Here is a 19,459-nt window from a genome sequence, read left to right on the forward strand (position 1 = left end):
CACACATCAATCCAATAAAACAAATGGAAAATTCTGAAGAAAATGAGAGTCCTGACGTCTCTTTCATTAATCCAGACTCGATATATCCCCCTCCCAATAAAAGTAATGACATAATAGAAGATGCAACCAATTCACAAACTCTAACCACAAAGAAAAGACCACTATCGATCTCCACAGCTAGCAAATCGGAAACAGAACTTGACCTCGAAAAAGAAATATCGTCAGTTGCACCCACAATTGCTAATACTAAGAAGAAACCCAAACGTAGTCTATCCATAACTAGAATTGTAGAAAAAATGGATGAAATTCTAGAACCAGCCAAATCCGCTCTAACAGACCGGAAAAACAATTTCACCCTTAACTACATCCAATTCAAAAGTTTCTTAGAAAATGTTATTGGCAAAGAAAATCCAATAGACATTGCAGCAGATTATACTACTGATACAAACGCCATAATATCTATGATCAAAACAGCGCACTCCCTAGTCAAAGACCAGTCTATGAAAAATAGATTACAACGCTTAACTAAACTATTAAGCACAAATCGTGCTCCTCCTATCACACTACAATCGTACCTCCAATGATTTCCACTGACATTACCAAAGCTAACATTAAATATTATTAACTTTACACACTAGTTAAAAATCCTTCACTCTAAATGTCTCTTCAAATTATACAGTGGAACCTAAACGGTTTCTATGCCCGACTAGAATATCTGCAATTTCTAATGAACGAATCTCAACCACAAATTATATGTCTACAGGAAACAAATTTCAAAAACCAAAGCTCTGGCAAATTAAAGAATTACAAATCCTACTTTAAGAACCGCGACTCCTTACATGCTAGTGGAGGAGTGGCCACTTATATCAAAGACAACATTCATAGCGAGGAAATAACAATTTCAACTAAACTGGAAGCCATTGCCACTAAAATCATTTGTTCAACAAACCAATGTATACACATTTGTAATATATACTTACCGAATAGCCGACTCCTAGAAGAAACAGAAATGAAACATCTGATAGATCAACTACCAAAACCGGTCATTATTCTTGGGGACTTCAACAGTCATAATCACTTATGGGGCTCCGATAAAATTGATAAGCGAGGATCTGCTATGGAGAATCTAATAAATGCAACCAATCTGAACTTACTAAATAACAGGAATCCTACACACTTCTGCGTGGCATCTGGTCGCTTCAGTTCAATAGATTTAACACTGTGTAGCCCATCTATCATGCAGAACATCACATGGAACACAGCTGATGACTTGTATGACAGTGACCACTACCCAATAAAAATAATATACAATACTAATAAAAAGAGTCAATTCTATAAACGATCAAACTGGAAATTCCAAGAAGCTGACTGGATCACATACCGTAAACTAATGACTGAACGAACTTCGCAATTTACAGAACTAAATACGCCAGACATTAATGCACTAAACAATGCACTAGAATGCTTCTCTGAATCTATTATAAATACTGCAAATTTAACGATACCACAAACAAAAATCACGAACAACCCCATAGTCAAATACAATCCATGGTGGAATGAACAATGTTTGCAAGCAGTGAAAGACTACAAGCATGCATATAATATATTCAAAAAACATAAAACAAATGAAAATCTCATAATTTTTAAAAAATACAGAGCTATAGCCCGCAAAATCATCAAGAGTAGCAAAAGACAGTCCTGGATAGAATATATGTCATCTCTGACTTCAAATACCCCATCTTCATCAATATGGAGAAAGATAAAATCAATTAAAGGCTCGAACTCACATCTCACAATTCCTTCACTAACAAATAATCACACAGTCACCACAGACCCAATCGACATTTCGGAAATCTTAGCGACTACGTTTCAAAAAAATTCTAACAATAGCAACTATTCTAAAGATTTCCAAAGGTATAAACAGGAAATAGAAGCTAACCCACCGATACTCACATCTCCAGAATATGACCTAACTGAGACTTACTCCTTAAATATACCTCTTCAACTCAGAGAACTACAATACTTTCTGAATAAATGCAAGAATACCAGTCCTGGACCCGACGGAATCCCTAATATCCTCCTGGTCAACCTACCTCAAGAAACACAAAAATATATGCTATCATTATTCAATTGCATCTGGATAAATAACATCTTCCCCTCTAGATGGACAAAAGCCATAGTTATTCCCATTATTAAACCAGGAAAAAATCCAACCGATCCTAGCAGTTATAGACCGATTGCGCTAACAAACACTATGTGTAAATTGATGGAGAAAATAATTAACTACAGACTTAGATGGTTTCTTGAAAAGAATCAATTATTACATGAATACCAAAGTGGCTTTCGTCAATTTCACTCCACTTATGATCACCTAATAAATTTGGAGACGACTATATGTGATGCTTTCGCAAAAAAAACAACATGCGGTCGCCATTTGTCTAGACATTGAAAAAGCATATGATATGGTATGGAGAGGCCTAATTCCAAACAAGTTCAAAAAACTCGGCCTCCAAGGGAACATAGTAAACTTTATTAATAATTTCTTAAAAACCAGAAGCATCCAAGTCAGGGCAAATAACACCCTCTCTGACACTAAAATACTAGAAAATGGAGTTCCACAAGGATCTGTTCTAAGTGTAACGCTTTTCCTAATCGCTATTAATGAAATATTAGACACAGTAACAAAACCGGTTAAAGGTTTCTTATTTGCGGATGACCTAACCCTAATCTGCAAAGGAAACAACCTCCAAACCACTCAGACACTCTTGCAAGAAACGCTTAATAAACTCCAAGAATGGTCGATGACTACTGGTTTTAAGTTTTCTAGTTCCAAATCAGAAACAATCATCTTCTGCAGAAACCAACATCCAATGAATATAAAATTAACACTTAATAATCAGATCCTTAAACAAACATCATCAGTCAAGATACTGGGATTAATTTTTGATCACCAGTTAACGTGGAAACCTCACATTGATCAACTAAAATCTAATTGTAATCAACGTCTTAACATTTTAAAAACAATAGCAGCAAACAACTGGGGAGCAGATCTGAATACACTGCGGTTAACATACAAAGCGATAATTCGTTCAAAACTTGACTATGGATCCATTGTGTATAATTCCGCTAAACCTAATATTCTGAATAAACTTAACACCATACATAATACTGCTCTTAGGTTAGCTGTTGGTGCCTTCCACACAAGTCCAACTAATAGTATCCTTAGCGAAATATCTGAACCGCCACTACACATTAGAAGAAAACAACTAAGTATTAAATATGCACTCAAAATAAATTCCGCCCCAAGAAACCCTACCTATCAGAATATTTTCAAACATACTCTCCCTCAAACTGAACTTTCAAAAAAACCAAGATTTCCTCTTCCTTTCAACTACAGGATTAAAACTTATCTGAATGATCTCAACTTTGAAATCTTACCTCCAATAGTACGATCATTCCACAATATCCCTCCATGGACCATTCCAGAAATCATAACAAATACCACCCTGCTTGAATATGGAAAAAAAGAAACCTCCCCAACTGTATTAAAAACCCTCTTCCAGGAAATATTAGGAACTCTTACAAATCACACTCAAATTTATACTGACGGATCTAAAACTCCAAATGGAACTGGTTATGCAGTCATCATTGACCAAAACATAATTAAGAACAAAATTCATGAAAAAGCCTCCAACCACTTTTGCGAACTATATGCTCTAAAACACGCTATTGAAATAACCACCATTGATCACAACAAAAACTTCGCCATCTTCTGTGACTCCACTAGTGCTATCAGCTCAATTCAAAATATATGGTCAAATGACCCTATCATTCAAGATTGTCAAAAATACTACAGTAAATCAATCCAGCGGAATAATTCAATTGCAATAGTGTGGTCCCCTGCCCATATTGGTATCATAGGAAATGAGACAGCAGACAAAGCTGCCAAAGAAGCAGCCAATTCAACTTCCCACAATCCTATAATTGATAAACTACCAGCAGAGACAATGATATGTGATTTATCACTGAAGACAAGAGAACATTGGAATAATATATGGAAAACATCATCCCACCCAAGAATAACTGCAATAAAAGAAAATTTCTACGAGGACATCATAACCTGCAGTCTACCCAGAAGAGACCAAATCATAATTTCAAGAATTATCATTGGACACACGAGACTCACTCATCGATTCCTTCTATCGAAAGAAGACCCTCCTACCTGTGAATCGTGCAACACCCGCCTTACAATAGACCATATCATTACACATTGCAGTAAATTCAATAGATTCAGGCTACAGAACAACATTAAACCAATCTTAAATGACAACCTAAAGAGCCCCAAAACAATCAATAATTTACTCAAGTATTTAAAAGAAATCAAAATGTACAATGAACTGTAATCCCTTTATGTCGTTAATAACCCACCAGTGGTTGATGCGACAATAAATAACTAATTAAAAAAAAAAAAAAAAATAAAACATAAAATCGTTTCTTATTGCTTATTATGACTACGACTGTATAAAAGATTAGTTTATATAATTAAATATTTTAAAAGATTAGATTTTAATTCGATTTATCGCGCCTCTCATTTTAAAATTGTGATTGTGTATGGCTTTCGAAATATTTTTTGCTGTTAATAATGTTTACTAGAATGAACGTTTGTGAATAACGAAAGGAATTGAATGAACGGATTGTGAATAATACTCGAGACAATCTCGGGATTTTCCTTTAGATACTAGACGCTTTGGCCGAGAATATCTCGGGATCGCTGAGAAAGGATTAATAATTTGAGTAGATTAAAAGCAACATGTTTGAAAGATCTCATCTTGTGTGGTTAACCGCATCAAGTTTCTAGTCTGCCGAATGGATAAAATTCGAGGTCTACGTTACGATAAGTTTAATCATTTTCTAGTAGCAAATATTTCTTAATGGCACCGCGCGATCAATGCTTCGAAACTGTTATAAATGGAGGCTGGCATTCGGTAATGTTAGCACAAACAATCGGCTGAAACCAATATGAGACAAAGACCAAAATATAGGTACGGTTAAAAATACAAACAAACGTGAGAAACACTGACTGCTATCAGAAAATAAACAGGAAGAGAAAAAAAAATACGTTACTTGAAATGGGGAATGAAAATGGAAGCAGAAGCGGAAACTCAATGGAGCATCGTACCGCAAAAAAGGGGGGAAGCAAAGGAATTTCGCGCTTGGTCGCATACTGATCCCCTTTGACGTGCGACTTCCTCGCGAGATTATCCTCGTCCTTTTCTTTTACGGGATGCTACCTCAACTTCGCGAAATACTCGCAAAAGTTTTCGCGGCTAATACCCAGCTCGAACAGAAAAGTCGGCATTGTCCGTGGGACACGCCTTTTTCCAATTCGTTTCTTTAACATGCGCCGGTTGAAATCTTCAGTGGTGTAAAAATTCTTCTCGCTGTTCTTAGGTATTTAGCGCGGACAGTTTCGGGAGATAAATTATTACCACTTTCCATGCAAATGTTACGCAAACTTTGGTAAAACGAATCTTATCCTGGGAATATTCACTTTCATATTTCGTATTTGCAATTATAAACAATGTTTCTTGCTTCTGCTCATCTATCTTGACACATAAGTATACCTTTACGTGAAACAGTCGATTTGTTTATCTGCTAGAGTAGATTACTACATTACTAAACAATGACTGAAATAATTTTTATGAAAGCTGCAATTAATTGAAGTAACAAAAGCAAATAATATCATATTTTTAACTCTTTTATCTCAGTTTAAAACAAAAAATTATAAACAATACATTGTGTAAATTTCCATAGCTCAAATTAATTCGAATTTCGAAGACAGTTTTTGAGACAGTGACTGATAAGTCAATTTTTCTTTAATTCCTCAATAAAATTTAAATCATTTGATGTAATTTTAAGGATGTTATGTCACATTAAAAGGTTATAGAATACTTTCGACGTCCACTGTATTTCATGTACATAATCTCTTCTTTAAATGTTGATCTTATTATAATTGTAATATTTAGTTCGATTTACAAAATATTTTTTTTCCTTTATGATAACACAGTCGTTTTCGAAGATGTTCAAACACCATTTAAAATGCAATAACGTTTTTATGACTAGACTAAATGACTTAAATTCTTTTTAGATGATAGATGCACTAGTTTACTAGACAATGACTAACACACTGTTTATTAATTCTGCTACTACATGAAATGCTAAAACAATAAAAAGCATTTGTTCTTTACCTTTTTTTATCTAAGCCTATAATGACAATTTTTATCGTGATTTTACCACTCCACGTAGTAATAAAATTAAAGAAAAAACATTACGATAGTATAGTCCCTCTATCATTAAACAAAAATTCAAATTATTAAGAGCAAATTGAAAAAAGTTATTATATAAGTTAATATATCTTAATGTTAGTATTGGTTTCACTCAATCTCACATTTTGGAGTTTTGCAAATTTTAAGTTCGTGTTATGTTCCAAACGAGTCTTATAGGTAAAGTGTGTAATTTTTCTTAATGTAGCATATTTTTGTAATCTTGTTGTTTATCAATATAATGGGTATTCTTGTTGTTTATCCATATAATGGGTATTCTTACTGTAATTATATATATAATTTTACATATTTATTTATACAATATATAACACTACAAATTTCCAAAACGCTTAGAATTTAAATTTAAAGTTATAAATTTTTAAATTTAAAAGCACTAGTACTACATTACCTCATTTTAATAAAATCTGTTTTATTGATACAAACAGTTCGAGTAGAAACGATCAACGATCTCTATTTTATTTTAGCTTTTCCACTGTTTCAAAACTCGAATTCTCTGTCCACATACAATTCAAAGCGTAAGTAAAAGGTTGTCTTCTTACATGATTTTTATTTACTTTCAAGGCAGACCGTACATTGCGAGACTCTTGTTTTAAGGAAGCTCATTTAAAATTAAATTCTATAAAATAGTCTACCGGAAACGAACCGTACGGAAGCAACATCGAAACCGAAGATAGATGGTTGAAACTAAAATATTTAAGAAGGGAGACAGTCGAAGAAATATACGAAGAAGAGAGAACTAACTATAAGAGTATGTTTTCAGTTAGTTGGCGGACACATAACTTTGTATTAGCGTGACGCATCGTGCATGTTCTTTTAAGGATACAGTGAGACAAATATATAGCGTTATATGTATATACACGAGTGTGTATAAATATATATTTATTGTTTTCCGATGTGCTGCACGCGGATCGAACTTACACTCGAAGAAATATCGTGTTCCGTCGACAGTAGGGCATCAAACTTGTATTCGCCTGCTTCGCATCTTATTTCTCCACCACTAGTCGCGAAGAGCAATAGATTCGATAACACACGATTCAGGGTAACCTTCCAGGACGCGATACCCGTAATCGAAAAATATAAGATCACTTAGGATATGCTCGAAATGCTCTTACGGAAAGTATGCTTTACGAAGAATGCACGACGATGTATACTTATGTGAAACATTTTCTACAAAAAACACACTGTCTCTGCACATTAAAGAGTTCTTAACACTTTACCGGCCGGTTATTATTCATGCAGCCATAAATATTTTTATATTCTCATAACATTATCATTAAACAATATTTATTTGATCCATTTTACTTCATTCATCACGAAAGGTATCTACTATTTAAAAAATTATATAATAATATGAGAGCTTGCAATAGTACAATCTAACACTTTTACTTCAGCAACAGATAACAAATTATTGATTAATTTAGAAAAAGTTGATTTATAGCCTACCAATCGGTAAAACGTTAATAGTATCATGGTCCCTTTCAAAAATTTAAAACAAATACGCAAGCATCATAAAATACATACTGATATTTTAATAGTATAAATATGTTGCTTTAACAACCTTCGTATGAGATTAGCATTTTTAGGTTTCTAGGTTCAGAAATAATTATTCTGATAAACTTTAGACTGTTGTTCCCCATCATGTAGAAGATTCATAAACTGCTTCATCAATTTCCGTAAAACAGAACAGGAGAAATAGTGCGGAATCTGTTAATTCGATTGAACCCTGTGTCTCTACCCTTGTGGCGGGGATAATGACTAGAAACTTGGCTGAGTGGATTTTCCTTGGGTGGTCTATGGAATTGTCTAAACCAAAATCAATTTGGTTACGGAGCACATTTGACCATCTTATCCAGCTTTAACAGCAACACGAATTCGTAGAACGTGTAACGCATTATTGTTTTAACCCTTTCGCAGTGAATCCTGAGATATTCTCGGTCAAAGCGTCAAGTACCCAAAGGAAAATCCCGAGATTGTTTCGGACATTATTCACAATCCAACGTTCATTCTAGTAAAAATTATTAACAGGAAATAATATTTCGAAAGCCGTACACAATAACAGTTTTAAAATGGGAGGCGTCGATAAATCGGATTAAAATATCAAATACTATACTGTAATAAGTGGCAGATGGAACAAATATTATTATGAAATTTTCGTACATCTTCTAGACCAAACAATGTGGAATTTTTACATATTACACAAAAAGGAAGGCGAAACAAGACCATATTCGCAGCGTCCCCTTCAAATAATAGATGATCTAATTGCAAAAAATACACCAATCATTTCCAGAAAGGAGCAAGACAGATCGGCCTGCATTTCCATCAACTCTTCGTTTAACAAAAAGATGTTTTATGGAATATATTCCAGCATCTGCTAACAAAGAAAAACTGACTAGGTGATGTGGCATATGCTGATCACGTCCAATTGGTGGAAAGAGAATTAGATAGGAAACGAGATGCTATTATCCAGACTGCAACCTATGTTTATGTATTCCGTTTTACAAGATATATTACATAAGACGTAACTATGTGTAATTAAATATTCATTTTCTCTCAATAACAGTTGTAAAACTTGTTTAAAATTTGTTTCGTACTTATTATCACTGACAGAATCATTTAAAACAGTGAAATGAATTAGACATCCTTTTTGTGAAACTGATAATTTTATTCTACTGTGGAAGCGTTAAATGAGACTGAACGGTGTTATACAGTGATATGTCCTTCAATGTTTCGGCTGCAGATCATTTAATTACTCGGTCAGTGCGTAGTGACGGCATGTTATTCCTCGCTTCATCCGACGTATCTAAATGAATTTTAAGCTATATTCTTGGCGCATTTAGCATTTAGGCATGGATTCTGATAGTCCAGAGGTGCATCGGTGCAATCGTTAACAATCAACTTTAATATCAAAAGCATCTGACTCTATAATATTACATTTTAATAATCACGATGATTTATAAGGCTATGAAGTTTCATTTAACCGGTGACCCAGAGTCTTGCGCTGTCATTATTAGTAGATTGCAGATTTTATGCATTTATATAAAAAATGAATAGCTAGAACATAAGGCAGTGAAAAGATTAAAAGCAACTTAAAATATTGATCGATTAAATCCGACTTACTGGGATTATTTAAGAAAGGAAAAGGTTGCACTCAATTTTCATTTGGCATAACGATCCGCAGTCTTGCTATTAGCAAAAAAAAGGAAATACACAATAGATAGTACATCGCTGTAAATAATAAAATATGCTAATAGCTCATCGGAGTGTTTAATCTGAGGTTCGAATTTGAATTGCTAAAATGATTTCTGGTTACCAGGCGGCGTTCTGAAAATGATTTCCAATACACCGATTGATTAATTGCCACATTGTTTTATTAATATCTCTTCTACAAAAATTTAAATTGTACAGGAATGTCGGTCATTGTTACAAAATAAATAACATAAAAATTTGTGTACCTTTGATCTTTCAATGTACGCTTCGTATTAACGTTTGATGGATCAGTTGAAACTGCATGAAATTGTATGCCTCTTATGCATGGAGAAATGTTGGACAGTAAATTATGCAACGAGCGCATGATGTCACATGCAAATTGCCAGAAAAGCAAGCCGAATCTTGAAAAATTTATTCGAATGCAGCAATGTATGTTGAAACGTGACTTCACGGGTGCATCAGCATTCCAAAGCTGCATTTTTTTATTTTTCTTCCGCAAAAGTAATTTCAATGTAGTCAATCTTTAAAGGGAGATTATTAAAATTATAATGTATAGTCTGGATGAAAGATTAGTAAGTAATTAGTGTTAAGCTTAATGCTGTACATTTCACGTACCCAATTAATAATAAAGAAAAATACTACGGAATGTACGTAATTAAAATAAGTGATAAAATATCTATTAGCAAATATGTAACATATTATAGAAATAATTCGATGTCTTATGTACATGTTCCAACAATAAATCATACACACACGCGTGTTCATTTATTTGATTGAAGTATTTCTGTGGAACATCTTCTTAAAGAATAAATAAACACTTAACTTAGAAAGACCGAAATTTTTCTTTTCTTAAATTCTTTAATTCCTTTATATTTATCAATGTTTCTTCTTGTTTTTCCGAATAGATAGAATTACTATTATATCCTTCTCGTAAGGAGTTTCTCGTAAACAAGTTAAGTGCTAAAAATCGACAACCAAAGATTCCTAAAAAGTCAAAATAACTTTATCAATAATTTAACAGCATTTTATCAATGCTTTAATAAATATTCTTTTTTTATTCTTTTCTTGCGTAAACTTTTATTTATATGTATACAGGATTTTATATACAGCTCATACATATACATGTATTCACAATAGAATTTAGCAGTAATCATTTAACAATAATAATACTCATTATACTTCGTAGTTTCTATAAAATTGTCTACATGATTATACATAATTTCAATAACATCGTTAACTAAGTTTCGATGCAGTTATTATAAGAAGAGGACAAAATTTATTCTGCACTGGTATTGTGTGACATAAACTGTCGCTACTATTTCGTTTTTATGGCGCTGTCTTTCTTTCTCTCACTGTACAGACACATTCTTTCATTTTTTGCATTACATTCTCTGTCCTTTCTCACCGGCAAAAACCAACGTAGAGAGAGAGTGATTATTCGGTTTGCCTAGATACACATTCTTACATATGACAGTACATGTATACAATGTACTTACACATAAACACGCGCGCGCGTGCACACGTGTGAAACATCTGAGAGAATTGTGTACTTTATGACACCCGTAGTAGAATATTTTTGCGCGATAAGTCGGCGTGCATTCTACCGAATATTCCATAATAATCTGAACGTTTCTGCTATCTGTTTCAAATTATTTGTGAAGATATACGATTTTCTATCAATTGATTAAATAATCTCATCGTTTAAAGAAACAATTTTTTTATCAATATTTACATCCAATCAACTAATTTTTTCATGTATAATAAAGCATGATGTAACTTGATCTATCTGTGCATTAATTATCAAGCTTTTATCCTTGTTGAATAGTATTCGCGCTAACGTGCTCGAGTACTTTAGTACTCAATGTGATCTTTGGATTCTTAATATGATAAACTTATTATATTAATATTTGAAATACGAACTGAACTTATTTCTGTACACATAAGTATGTATCGACACACATGGGTATGTATGTCTTTGTGTATGAAAACTCTAATTAATTTGAAAGTGTATTTAGTGTGATCTCTTGAGGTAGAAACTATATTGAGAATAACATGACGTCTAATTAAAGTACAGAGAATCGCGATTGTTATACCAACACCAGTACAGTTTGCCTTTAACATTATTGCATATTATATGCGTTTGCTTATTTGAATATTGCTCTTCTGTGATGTCAATTAATTCCTTCACTTTATATTTATCCAAAATTACGTTCGAAACAATCTTAACTTCGAAACATACAACTCCGATAGAGTCTACACGTATACAGAATACACATAATGCTTAAAGAAAAATAATATAAAAATTATTTGGAAGTACGATATAAAAATTGTAATAGGGCTATTATATAAATGTATATATTCTTTGTGAGGTTGAAATAATTCTCGCAATTTGAATTTATGAAATTTAGATTTACAAATAGTTATGAATAGATCACAGATTTTATGTATTTGTGATAAACATTAATTGATTAAATATGAATCAACAAAAACATTTAAAGACATCGAGTTTATTATTACATTGTTTTTAACTTACTAGAAAATGGAACATATTCATATGTCGCAGCTACAATTAGCAGGCTTACTAAACAGGGTGGGGCAAATAAACTATTACAAAGCAATATCTCCATTATCGTCAATAACACGCGGAAATGCTTGAGGAACAAATTGTTTGGTTCGAAGAGGCACGTGTTGTGGTGGGAATTGTATTTTTTTAAAGGTCATATGTTTTGAGATTTCAAGTTCATCGATGTTTTTTCAAATGGAACTATGTATGTAACTATATATTTTTAAACGCAATATTCATTCGGTTTCTCAAGTCATTAAAATGGCAGTACATTATGAGACTAATTATTCCTTAATATTTTAAATGATTTCCGATACTTTAGACAATGGTGATTCTTCGTACAATATATGAGCCGTTCAGTGCACACATCGACTAACTCCATAAAACAAAAAGTCGAGAAACGCGATGAAATGATGTACATTGATTTTTAAAATTCCTGTTATAACATAGATTCACATATATAATGTAGAATGAATAAATACAGATATAGCTTTCATTTAACGTATAATTTAATGTATAAAATTAACAAGAAAAAATAGCCAAAAAGAAAAAAAAAAAATTTTGCCGTTTAATGGTGTTAATCTTTATTATTCAGGAAAGTTATTATAAATATAAAAAGTTATGACTATACCAAGTGCTTTGACACTTAAATTTAAGATTTTTCAAAAAGTGGAGTTAATCGATGTATGCACTGGGCGGCTCATATGTAGGATGTATGTACGCAACATGGTAATTGTGTATTTTTAAATTTTGACAACGATCCTTTATTACGTTCTTCGTAAACGTTTCTTTAATCGTGTCGAACCTACATGATACCTTTGAGCTGGTGGATAAAGATTTATTACACTTCTATTTTTAATTTGCGCATGCAAATTGCGTGTGCGTTGCTGTTGCCCATCAGTTATTAGCCACAAAGCCGAATAGACTAATTATATCGAATATTATCTATAAACTGAAGATATTATCTTATCGTTCTCTGGTTCAAACAGTTAATCTATATTGAAAATACATTTTCTTCTAACTGTTAAAGCAATATCGATTGACGTGACATAAACCTTCAAATGCAACTGACATTTTATACGCATACTTCTGCTGTTAATAATTCATTTTCTTACTTGTCAGTTATGATATTCCTTCGTTTCTATACATGTATATTAAAGAGCATCTCGTTATATGCTACGACTATATTTGTATTAATTGAATTGTGGGGTGTAGAATCTACGTATTTATTTAAAAAAATCATGAAAAAATATTCGATAGGCTGAAAAGAATAATACACTTTTGAACACTAAAGAGGAGGGATAAGAAAGAGGGGAAAATATGCCGAGAGAAATTGTCAAGAAAAATATATGGCTGCAAAAGAGAATAAGACTAGAAAATGTTTATGTTCTATAAATAAATGTTCTAAAATATAAATAATAAATACGTGTTCTTTTAACAATTAAAAACATATGTTCTAACATATAAAAAATGGGTATATTAAATAAAATCGAAAATTATAGTAGATATGACGAGAAATGTGATTTAGCATTTTAGATAATATAAGATTCCTTGCTAATACAACTAGAATAATAATTTAAATTTTATTGTACTATGTAACAATCGTTAGGATAATATACATGTACTAGGAGACATGTCTATCTTTCACTATACATTTATATGTATTATAAGCTTATGCTAAATTGTACTGTTTTGACATACATATAATGTTTGCATTTCAACGTGAGTTGAGGAAGTGATTAAAATCTTAAAATGCAATTTAAGAGCTATAATACAAAGTAAACGAGTGATTGGAACTTCAAGCCTTGCAGTAGCGTTGATAGTTTGGGGTTCATGCGAGCTTCATGATGGGGTCATTATATATACGAACATTTTAAACTAAAATTTTGTTATCACTATCATCATTTTTATCATTGTTATCATTGTTATCATTACTACTATTATTAATATTATTATTACTACTTTTTTCACCATATTTGATTTTAAACAAACGACAGACGGCATCATCTACCGAATGGTCATATTGAGCCTCGAACTCTGGGTCCAAAGAAACTCAGACGTGGTACGACGAGGATTGAGCAACAATTTCTCGAAAGTGACAACAAATATATGCCACGGTGATCTATAGTGATTCCCATTAATATTCGGGCACTTTTTAAAATGCAATAACTTTTTTGAAACCAAACCAAACGCTTTTATCTTCATTCTTTAGATGATAGAGGGTCTAGTATCCTAGATAGTGACTAAACTACTTTGTTACAATTTTACTATTTTTTAAAATGTACAAATTTAAAAACAAATTAAGAAGCACTCATTTTTTTAACTTTTTTTATCTGCGCCTATAACAAAAATTTAAAATATACGATTTGAAAATCTTGGTAAGCTATATGTACGCCAGAAATTTCATCGAAATCGGTTAACACAGACTCAAGTTATGAGCGTTAACAAATTTTAAAAACTGCAGATTCCTCACACTTATTGGTCGATTTCTGCGGTCTTTAATTATTTGCAGTGCAACATGTAAGTTATTGAGATCTACAAAACGCATTTTTCAAATTTTTGTTATACGCTCAGACAAAGAAGTGAAAAAAGAGAGTTTTATATTTTCTTTTGTTATTTTCAGCAGTAGCAAAAGTTAATAAAAGCATACCAGTAAGTATTTAACAGAATAGTCTCTACATAAAATATTGCAATCGTCCAGTCCACTTTTAAGAAAGTTATTTCGTTTTAAAAATTGTTCGAATATTAGTGAAAGTTACCGTACACTCCTGGACATAAAAAATAGTACACCTTATAATTTTCCATATTTTACGTTAAAACATGAGTAAAGTACATTTTCTTTTAATGAGATAACTCAAAGCATGTCTGTATATACAATGTATGAAATATTATCCACTACATATACTTTTAAGGATTCAAAACAAATTTAAATACCATTGTTTGCAAGCGCGACAAAATAATAGCACATGTAATAAATCTTCACTTTACAGTTACACTGAAGCTTGCGAATTGCGAACATCAACCTTGGAACGTAGTTAATAAAGTCCGTAATAACGCGGCCGCGGAAAGAGATTGGACACGTATGAAATGCGCGCTGTAATAAAATTGAAAGAAGCACAATGTTCAGCGGCAAGACTAGCAAAATTTATGAATAGAAGTAGCAACGAATATTTTAAAAAATCATAGAAGATTGGCAAAAAGAAGAGTTGTTGCTCAAACTGTTGGTATAGACACTAATACAAAAATTATTGCTGTACATAATTTTTAATTAAATACGCTACCATTTTGTTCCAGTATATTTTCTTTAAAAATTCTCTCTTTTTTCAACAAAATTCTATAAATAGGCGAAATTCAATTCGATTTCACTTCTGTATGTTTACAGAGGCATTTTGCATGAGAAAAATCTAAATTGCAATGTTAAATAACTAAAACTTACATCAAATTTAAAGCGTGTGATCTTCATATCGTGGAATATACCTTGCAACCACAGATATAACACTTTAGAGTGGCGTTTTAATTAGTCGCTCAAAGGATATAGCAGTGTTTTCCGCGTATGCCATTCTCGGCAATTTAACACGCCGTTCTGTACTAAATGTTAACAATACAAGCGTAAGAAGTTTAGACGGAACGCGCATCTTGTTGACGAGATTGCGGTTGTCGCGACCGTACCTGTAAAATTAAATTCGGCCGAAGTAAGTAGCTCAAAATACGATCTTTCGAAAACTTCCTGTACGTCGACGCGACGTGTTTCTGCGCTGCTGGCGTTCCCTCTACTTTCTACTCAATCTGGTTTTGAACTGTGTCAAACTTTTGATACTGTAGTTGCAGTACTATGTTCTCCGACTAAAGAAGACGTACCAAAGTGTCGCGGTGAAAGGAAAATGGCCGTACATGCTTAAATACCGTTTAAAAGCGGTCAACGCGTTCTGCATTCGACATTATACTCTGGCAAATTGCTGCAACCTGACCTCCGTGTTTATCTATTGACGTTCCTTTCGGTTCATACTAACGTCCTCAGGGCTTAGCACTTCCCTCGATGATCAACGTTGCTAGAATGGCAGTCCGCTGTACCAATTGTGGCTCTCTCGTGATGAACCCACAGTTGTTGCGGCTTACTTGACGCACAGAGACACTGTGTGCGATGTCAATTCGTCACAGGTCCCGGATACATCCGGCTCGAAGAGCCGGAAAATCTGACGTGATATGTGTTCCCTTTTCGAGACATCGACTCAATAACCAACAAATTCTAGTTTGTTTTATATATTTTACTTACCTGCTTCTGCTTATAACATATACAGTACTTCCACTGTTTTACGAACTAATTGTTGGTGCGTTCATATAAGAGAATTTAAACATAACGGAACAGCAAACGGTTAGCACTCAATCTGATTTAATACTTTGCATGTAATGGCACGAGATAAAATTTTATTTAACATTAGATTTACGGATATCGATTGTGCGCCTATTTTTAATTTGATACAACAAAATTGAAGTTTCAGAATAGTTCTGAATCAATTTAACTAAAAGATTCATTATTAATTTATTAATTTATTTATTTGTTAATTTATCATTAAATATTAACGTGTCAGGTATTCTTAGAAACAGGATTAATTCACAAAAAAGGCTAAAAAATTGTTCTTAAAAATTGCATTTGATTGGAATAATAGAAGAAATTTTAAAATGACATTGTCTCAACCTCCGTGATCTAAAAACGAATTGAAGTAGTTTGGTTTAATTTTGAAAATGTTATTCCATTTGTGTACGAATCTGTTTTTTTTATAAAGTTTACTCTTTACACCAACTGTGCGTGACAAATATGAAATTAAAACATTTTTATTTCTTATGATTTTTGTTGCTCGAGTTAAATCTGATCAATGAAGTGTTTCCACTTTTAATCTGCAATAAAAATTAATTCTCTTCGACTCGTTGACATAGCTCTTTAATACTCTCTTACGAATAAAAAATTGTTACGTTAAAAGGATGATGTCAGTTAGATCCCTGTATTCGAACTAAGCCACGTACTCTTGAATATCAGCTTTAAAAAGGCGGTCGGTTGCATTCGCAGTGTTGCTTCGCAATATTGGAATTAAAATATTTTCCAACCTAATGGCTTCCGGCTATAAACATTAATACTTTTTATTGGAGATGTCAAAGCATTAAATTTGATATTACCGTGTCTCTGTTTCTTTTGAAACGAATATCTGTTAGCTTAAATATTTTGTTATGTCATTAAATACATCGAAATTATTCGAGTTTACAGTTTTCCAATAAATTCTGTGTGTGTTGAGCACGAATTATATTTCAATATGAATTCGTAACCTTTATCTAATACTTTTTATAAAATGAAATCTTTTATTACAAGAGATGAACACGAAATACATCAGAAATTAAATTTTTCTTCCATATAAAATCGAATAAACGAGCATACCTGTGCTTTATTTAAAAAAAAGTTTTATAGTATGTTATTTTAATATGTTTCATTGCTTATTCTTGAAGCTATTTCAATCCTAAAAATTCGTTGCGATACTGCCTAAGAATAAATTGGAATATCGAGAAACATTTCACTCGTAAAACTAAAGTGATTACTGGCTTCGCTCAAATATCGTATAACAATTCAATATTGGATTTATGATAATGTAAATCAAATAACAACAAATTATAAGTACTTACTTAATAAACGTTAACGTCATTCAGCATGCACTGCAATTACAAAAATCAATAATCAATAATTCCCTCTCATTTAACTATACTCTTCCTCTTACATCCCGTATCTCAAACCACATTCTCTCTGAACGTTTCTCTCTTACACTTACTAATTAATATCTAAACCAAGTTCACAATTCACAATAAAAAAATCTCACACTTTTAACACTAAACCTACCGTACCGGTCGAAATAATCAACTCCACGTCTGTTATTTTAAATTGATTGAATTTATAAATCCAGCCTTATTAACGATTCGTTGTTAAGCTTCTAAAGCTCTTTAGTCATTTTAGGTGCTCGGCAGGTTTAATGTTAAACCAGGAGGTGTATATGTTATAAATCCGGTAACTTATGTTACCCTAATTTATAAAGTTAAGTTGATTAAAATAAGCATTGACAGAAAGGATATTGAATTATTGAAAAAGGTTCTACACTGAAGTATTTAAGATTGTAGATCAGACACTATCTTCTTTTATGTAGTTATCTAAAGTCTAAACAATCTGAAAAGAAAAAAGTTATAAGTTTAATGATAATAATAATAATGAATAAAAGTAACGTTTGATTTCATACCAAAAAATCGAAATCTTGCCCACGGTTAGAGTATAAAGTACGACTGGAGAAAATTTGATATACTGTGACATGAAATAGCAAATATTGAAATATTTGCATAATTGAATACTATTTCCATTAATGGAAATCTAATTCTTATCACTAGCATAGCTCTCTACCTACATTAAATCGTTCCTTGAAATACGATGTCGAGACATTTACGATTTTCTCGTTTTATGAAATATTATTACACCGAGATATTTACGATTCCCTCATTTCTTAAATTATGATGGCGTGACATTTACGATATTCTCATTTCTTTAAATATGACAGCGCGACGTTTACGATTTCCAGTTACTGCTAATGCATTTCGTTATTTTATTAAGTCGTCTGTAAATCGATTAGTAAACAGTTCATAATTAAATTTCACTGTTCCATTTGCATATATTTCAGATCTGCCGCTGATGACAGATTCGGTATCAACGAAGTCAACGACGGCGGCAAAGCGATCGATACCGACAGATGCACCGATGCTGTACTATATCTTCGACGCGCACAGTACGCTAAATAAGCATCAACATCATCACGATCATCGGTGGGATCCTCATTTCGAAGGGGAAGGAAAGAATATGACTGTTCAAGCCGGCGGCCGTGCCGTACTCGATTGCAGAATATCCTTATTGCAGGACAAAACCGTGAGTTTTCTTTTTCGTTTCTTCACATTTCGCTTCGTTTTCTCCTTGTATCTCTCCTTCTATATTTCCGTTTGCTCGCACTCACCTCCGAACAATTTTCTTCTCACAGAAAATTAGAAAGACGATAATTCACGATTAATCCTGAACCGTACGACTTCGCTGCCGTAGGATAAGCCGCCACAATTTATTTTAATTAATTTCTTTGTATTCGCCCGCTCGTTCGTCGCTCGCGAAGAGACTTTTAGGAAAAACAGTACGGATGCTATCATCAGAAGCATCACCTACACTTAAATTAATTTTATACCTTCTCTCATTATGCGTTTTACGGTCGAACCGAATTCAAATTATAATCTTTGATCAGATATAATGCAAACACGATATCATTATTCTTTTCCATTG

At 32.6% G+C, this 19,459-nt stretch overlaps 1 protein-coding gene across 1 annotated transcript in view; it reads left to right on the top strand.

Annotated features, from left to right (window-relative positions):
* LOC144469116 (opioid-binding protein/cell adhesion molecule) overlaps positions 1–19,459 on the top strand; it is a 211,318-nt gene that overhangs the window by 88,739 nt on the left and 103,120 nt on the right. The window contains exon 2 of the mRNA XM_078179048.1: positions 18,819–19,060. Coding sequence (XP_078035174.1) covers positions 18,819–19,060 — 242 coding nt within the window. The remainder of the gene's footprint in view (positions 1–18,818; positions 19,061–19,459) is intronic.

Source organism: Augochlora pura, chromosome 4, assembly GCF_028453695.1.
Source record: "Augochlora pura isolate Apur16 chromosome 4, APUR_v2.2.1, whole genome shotgun sequence".
NCBI lineage: Eukaryota > Metazoa > Arthropoda > Insecta > Hymenoptera > Halictidae > Augochlora > Augochlora pura.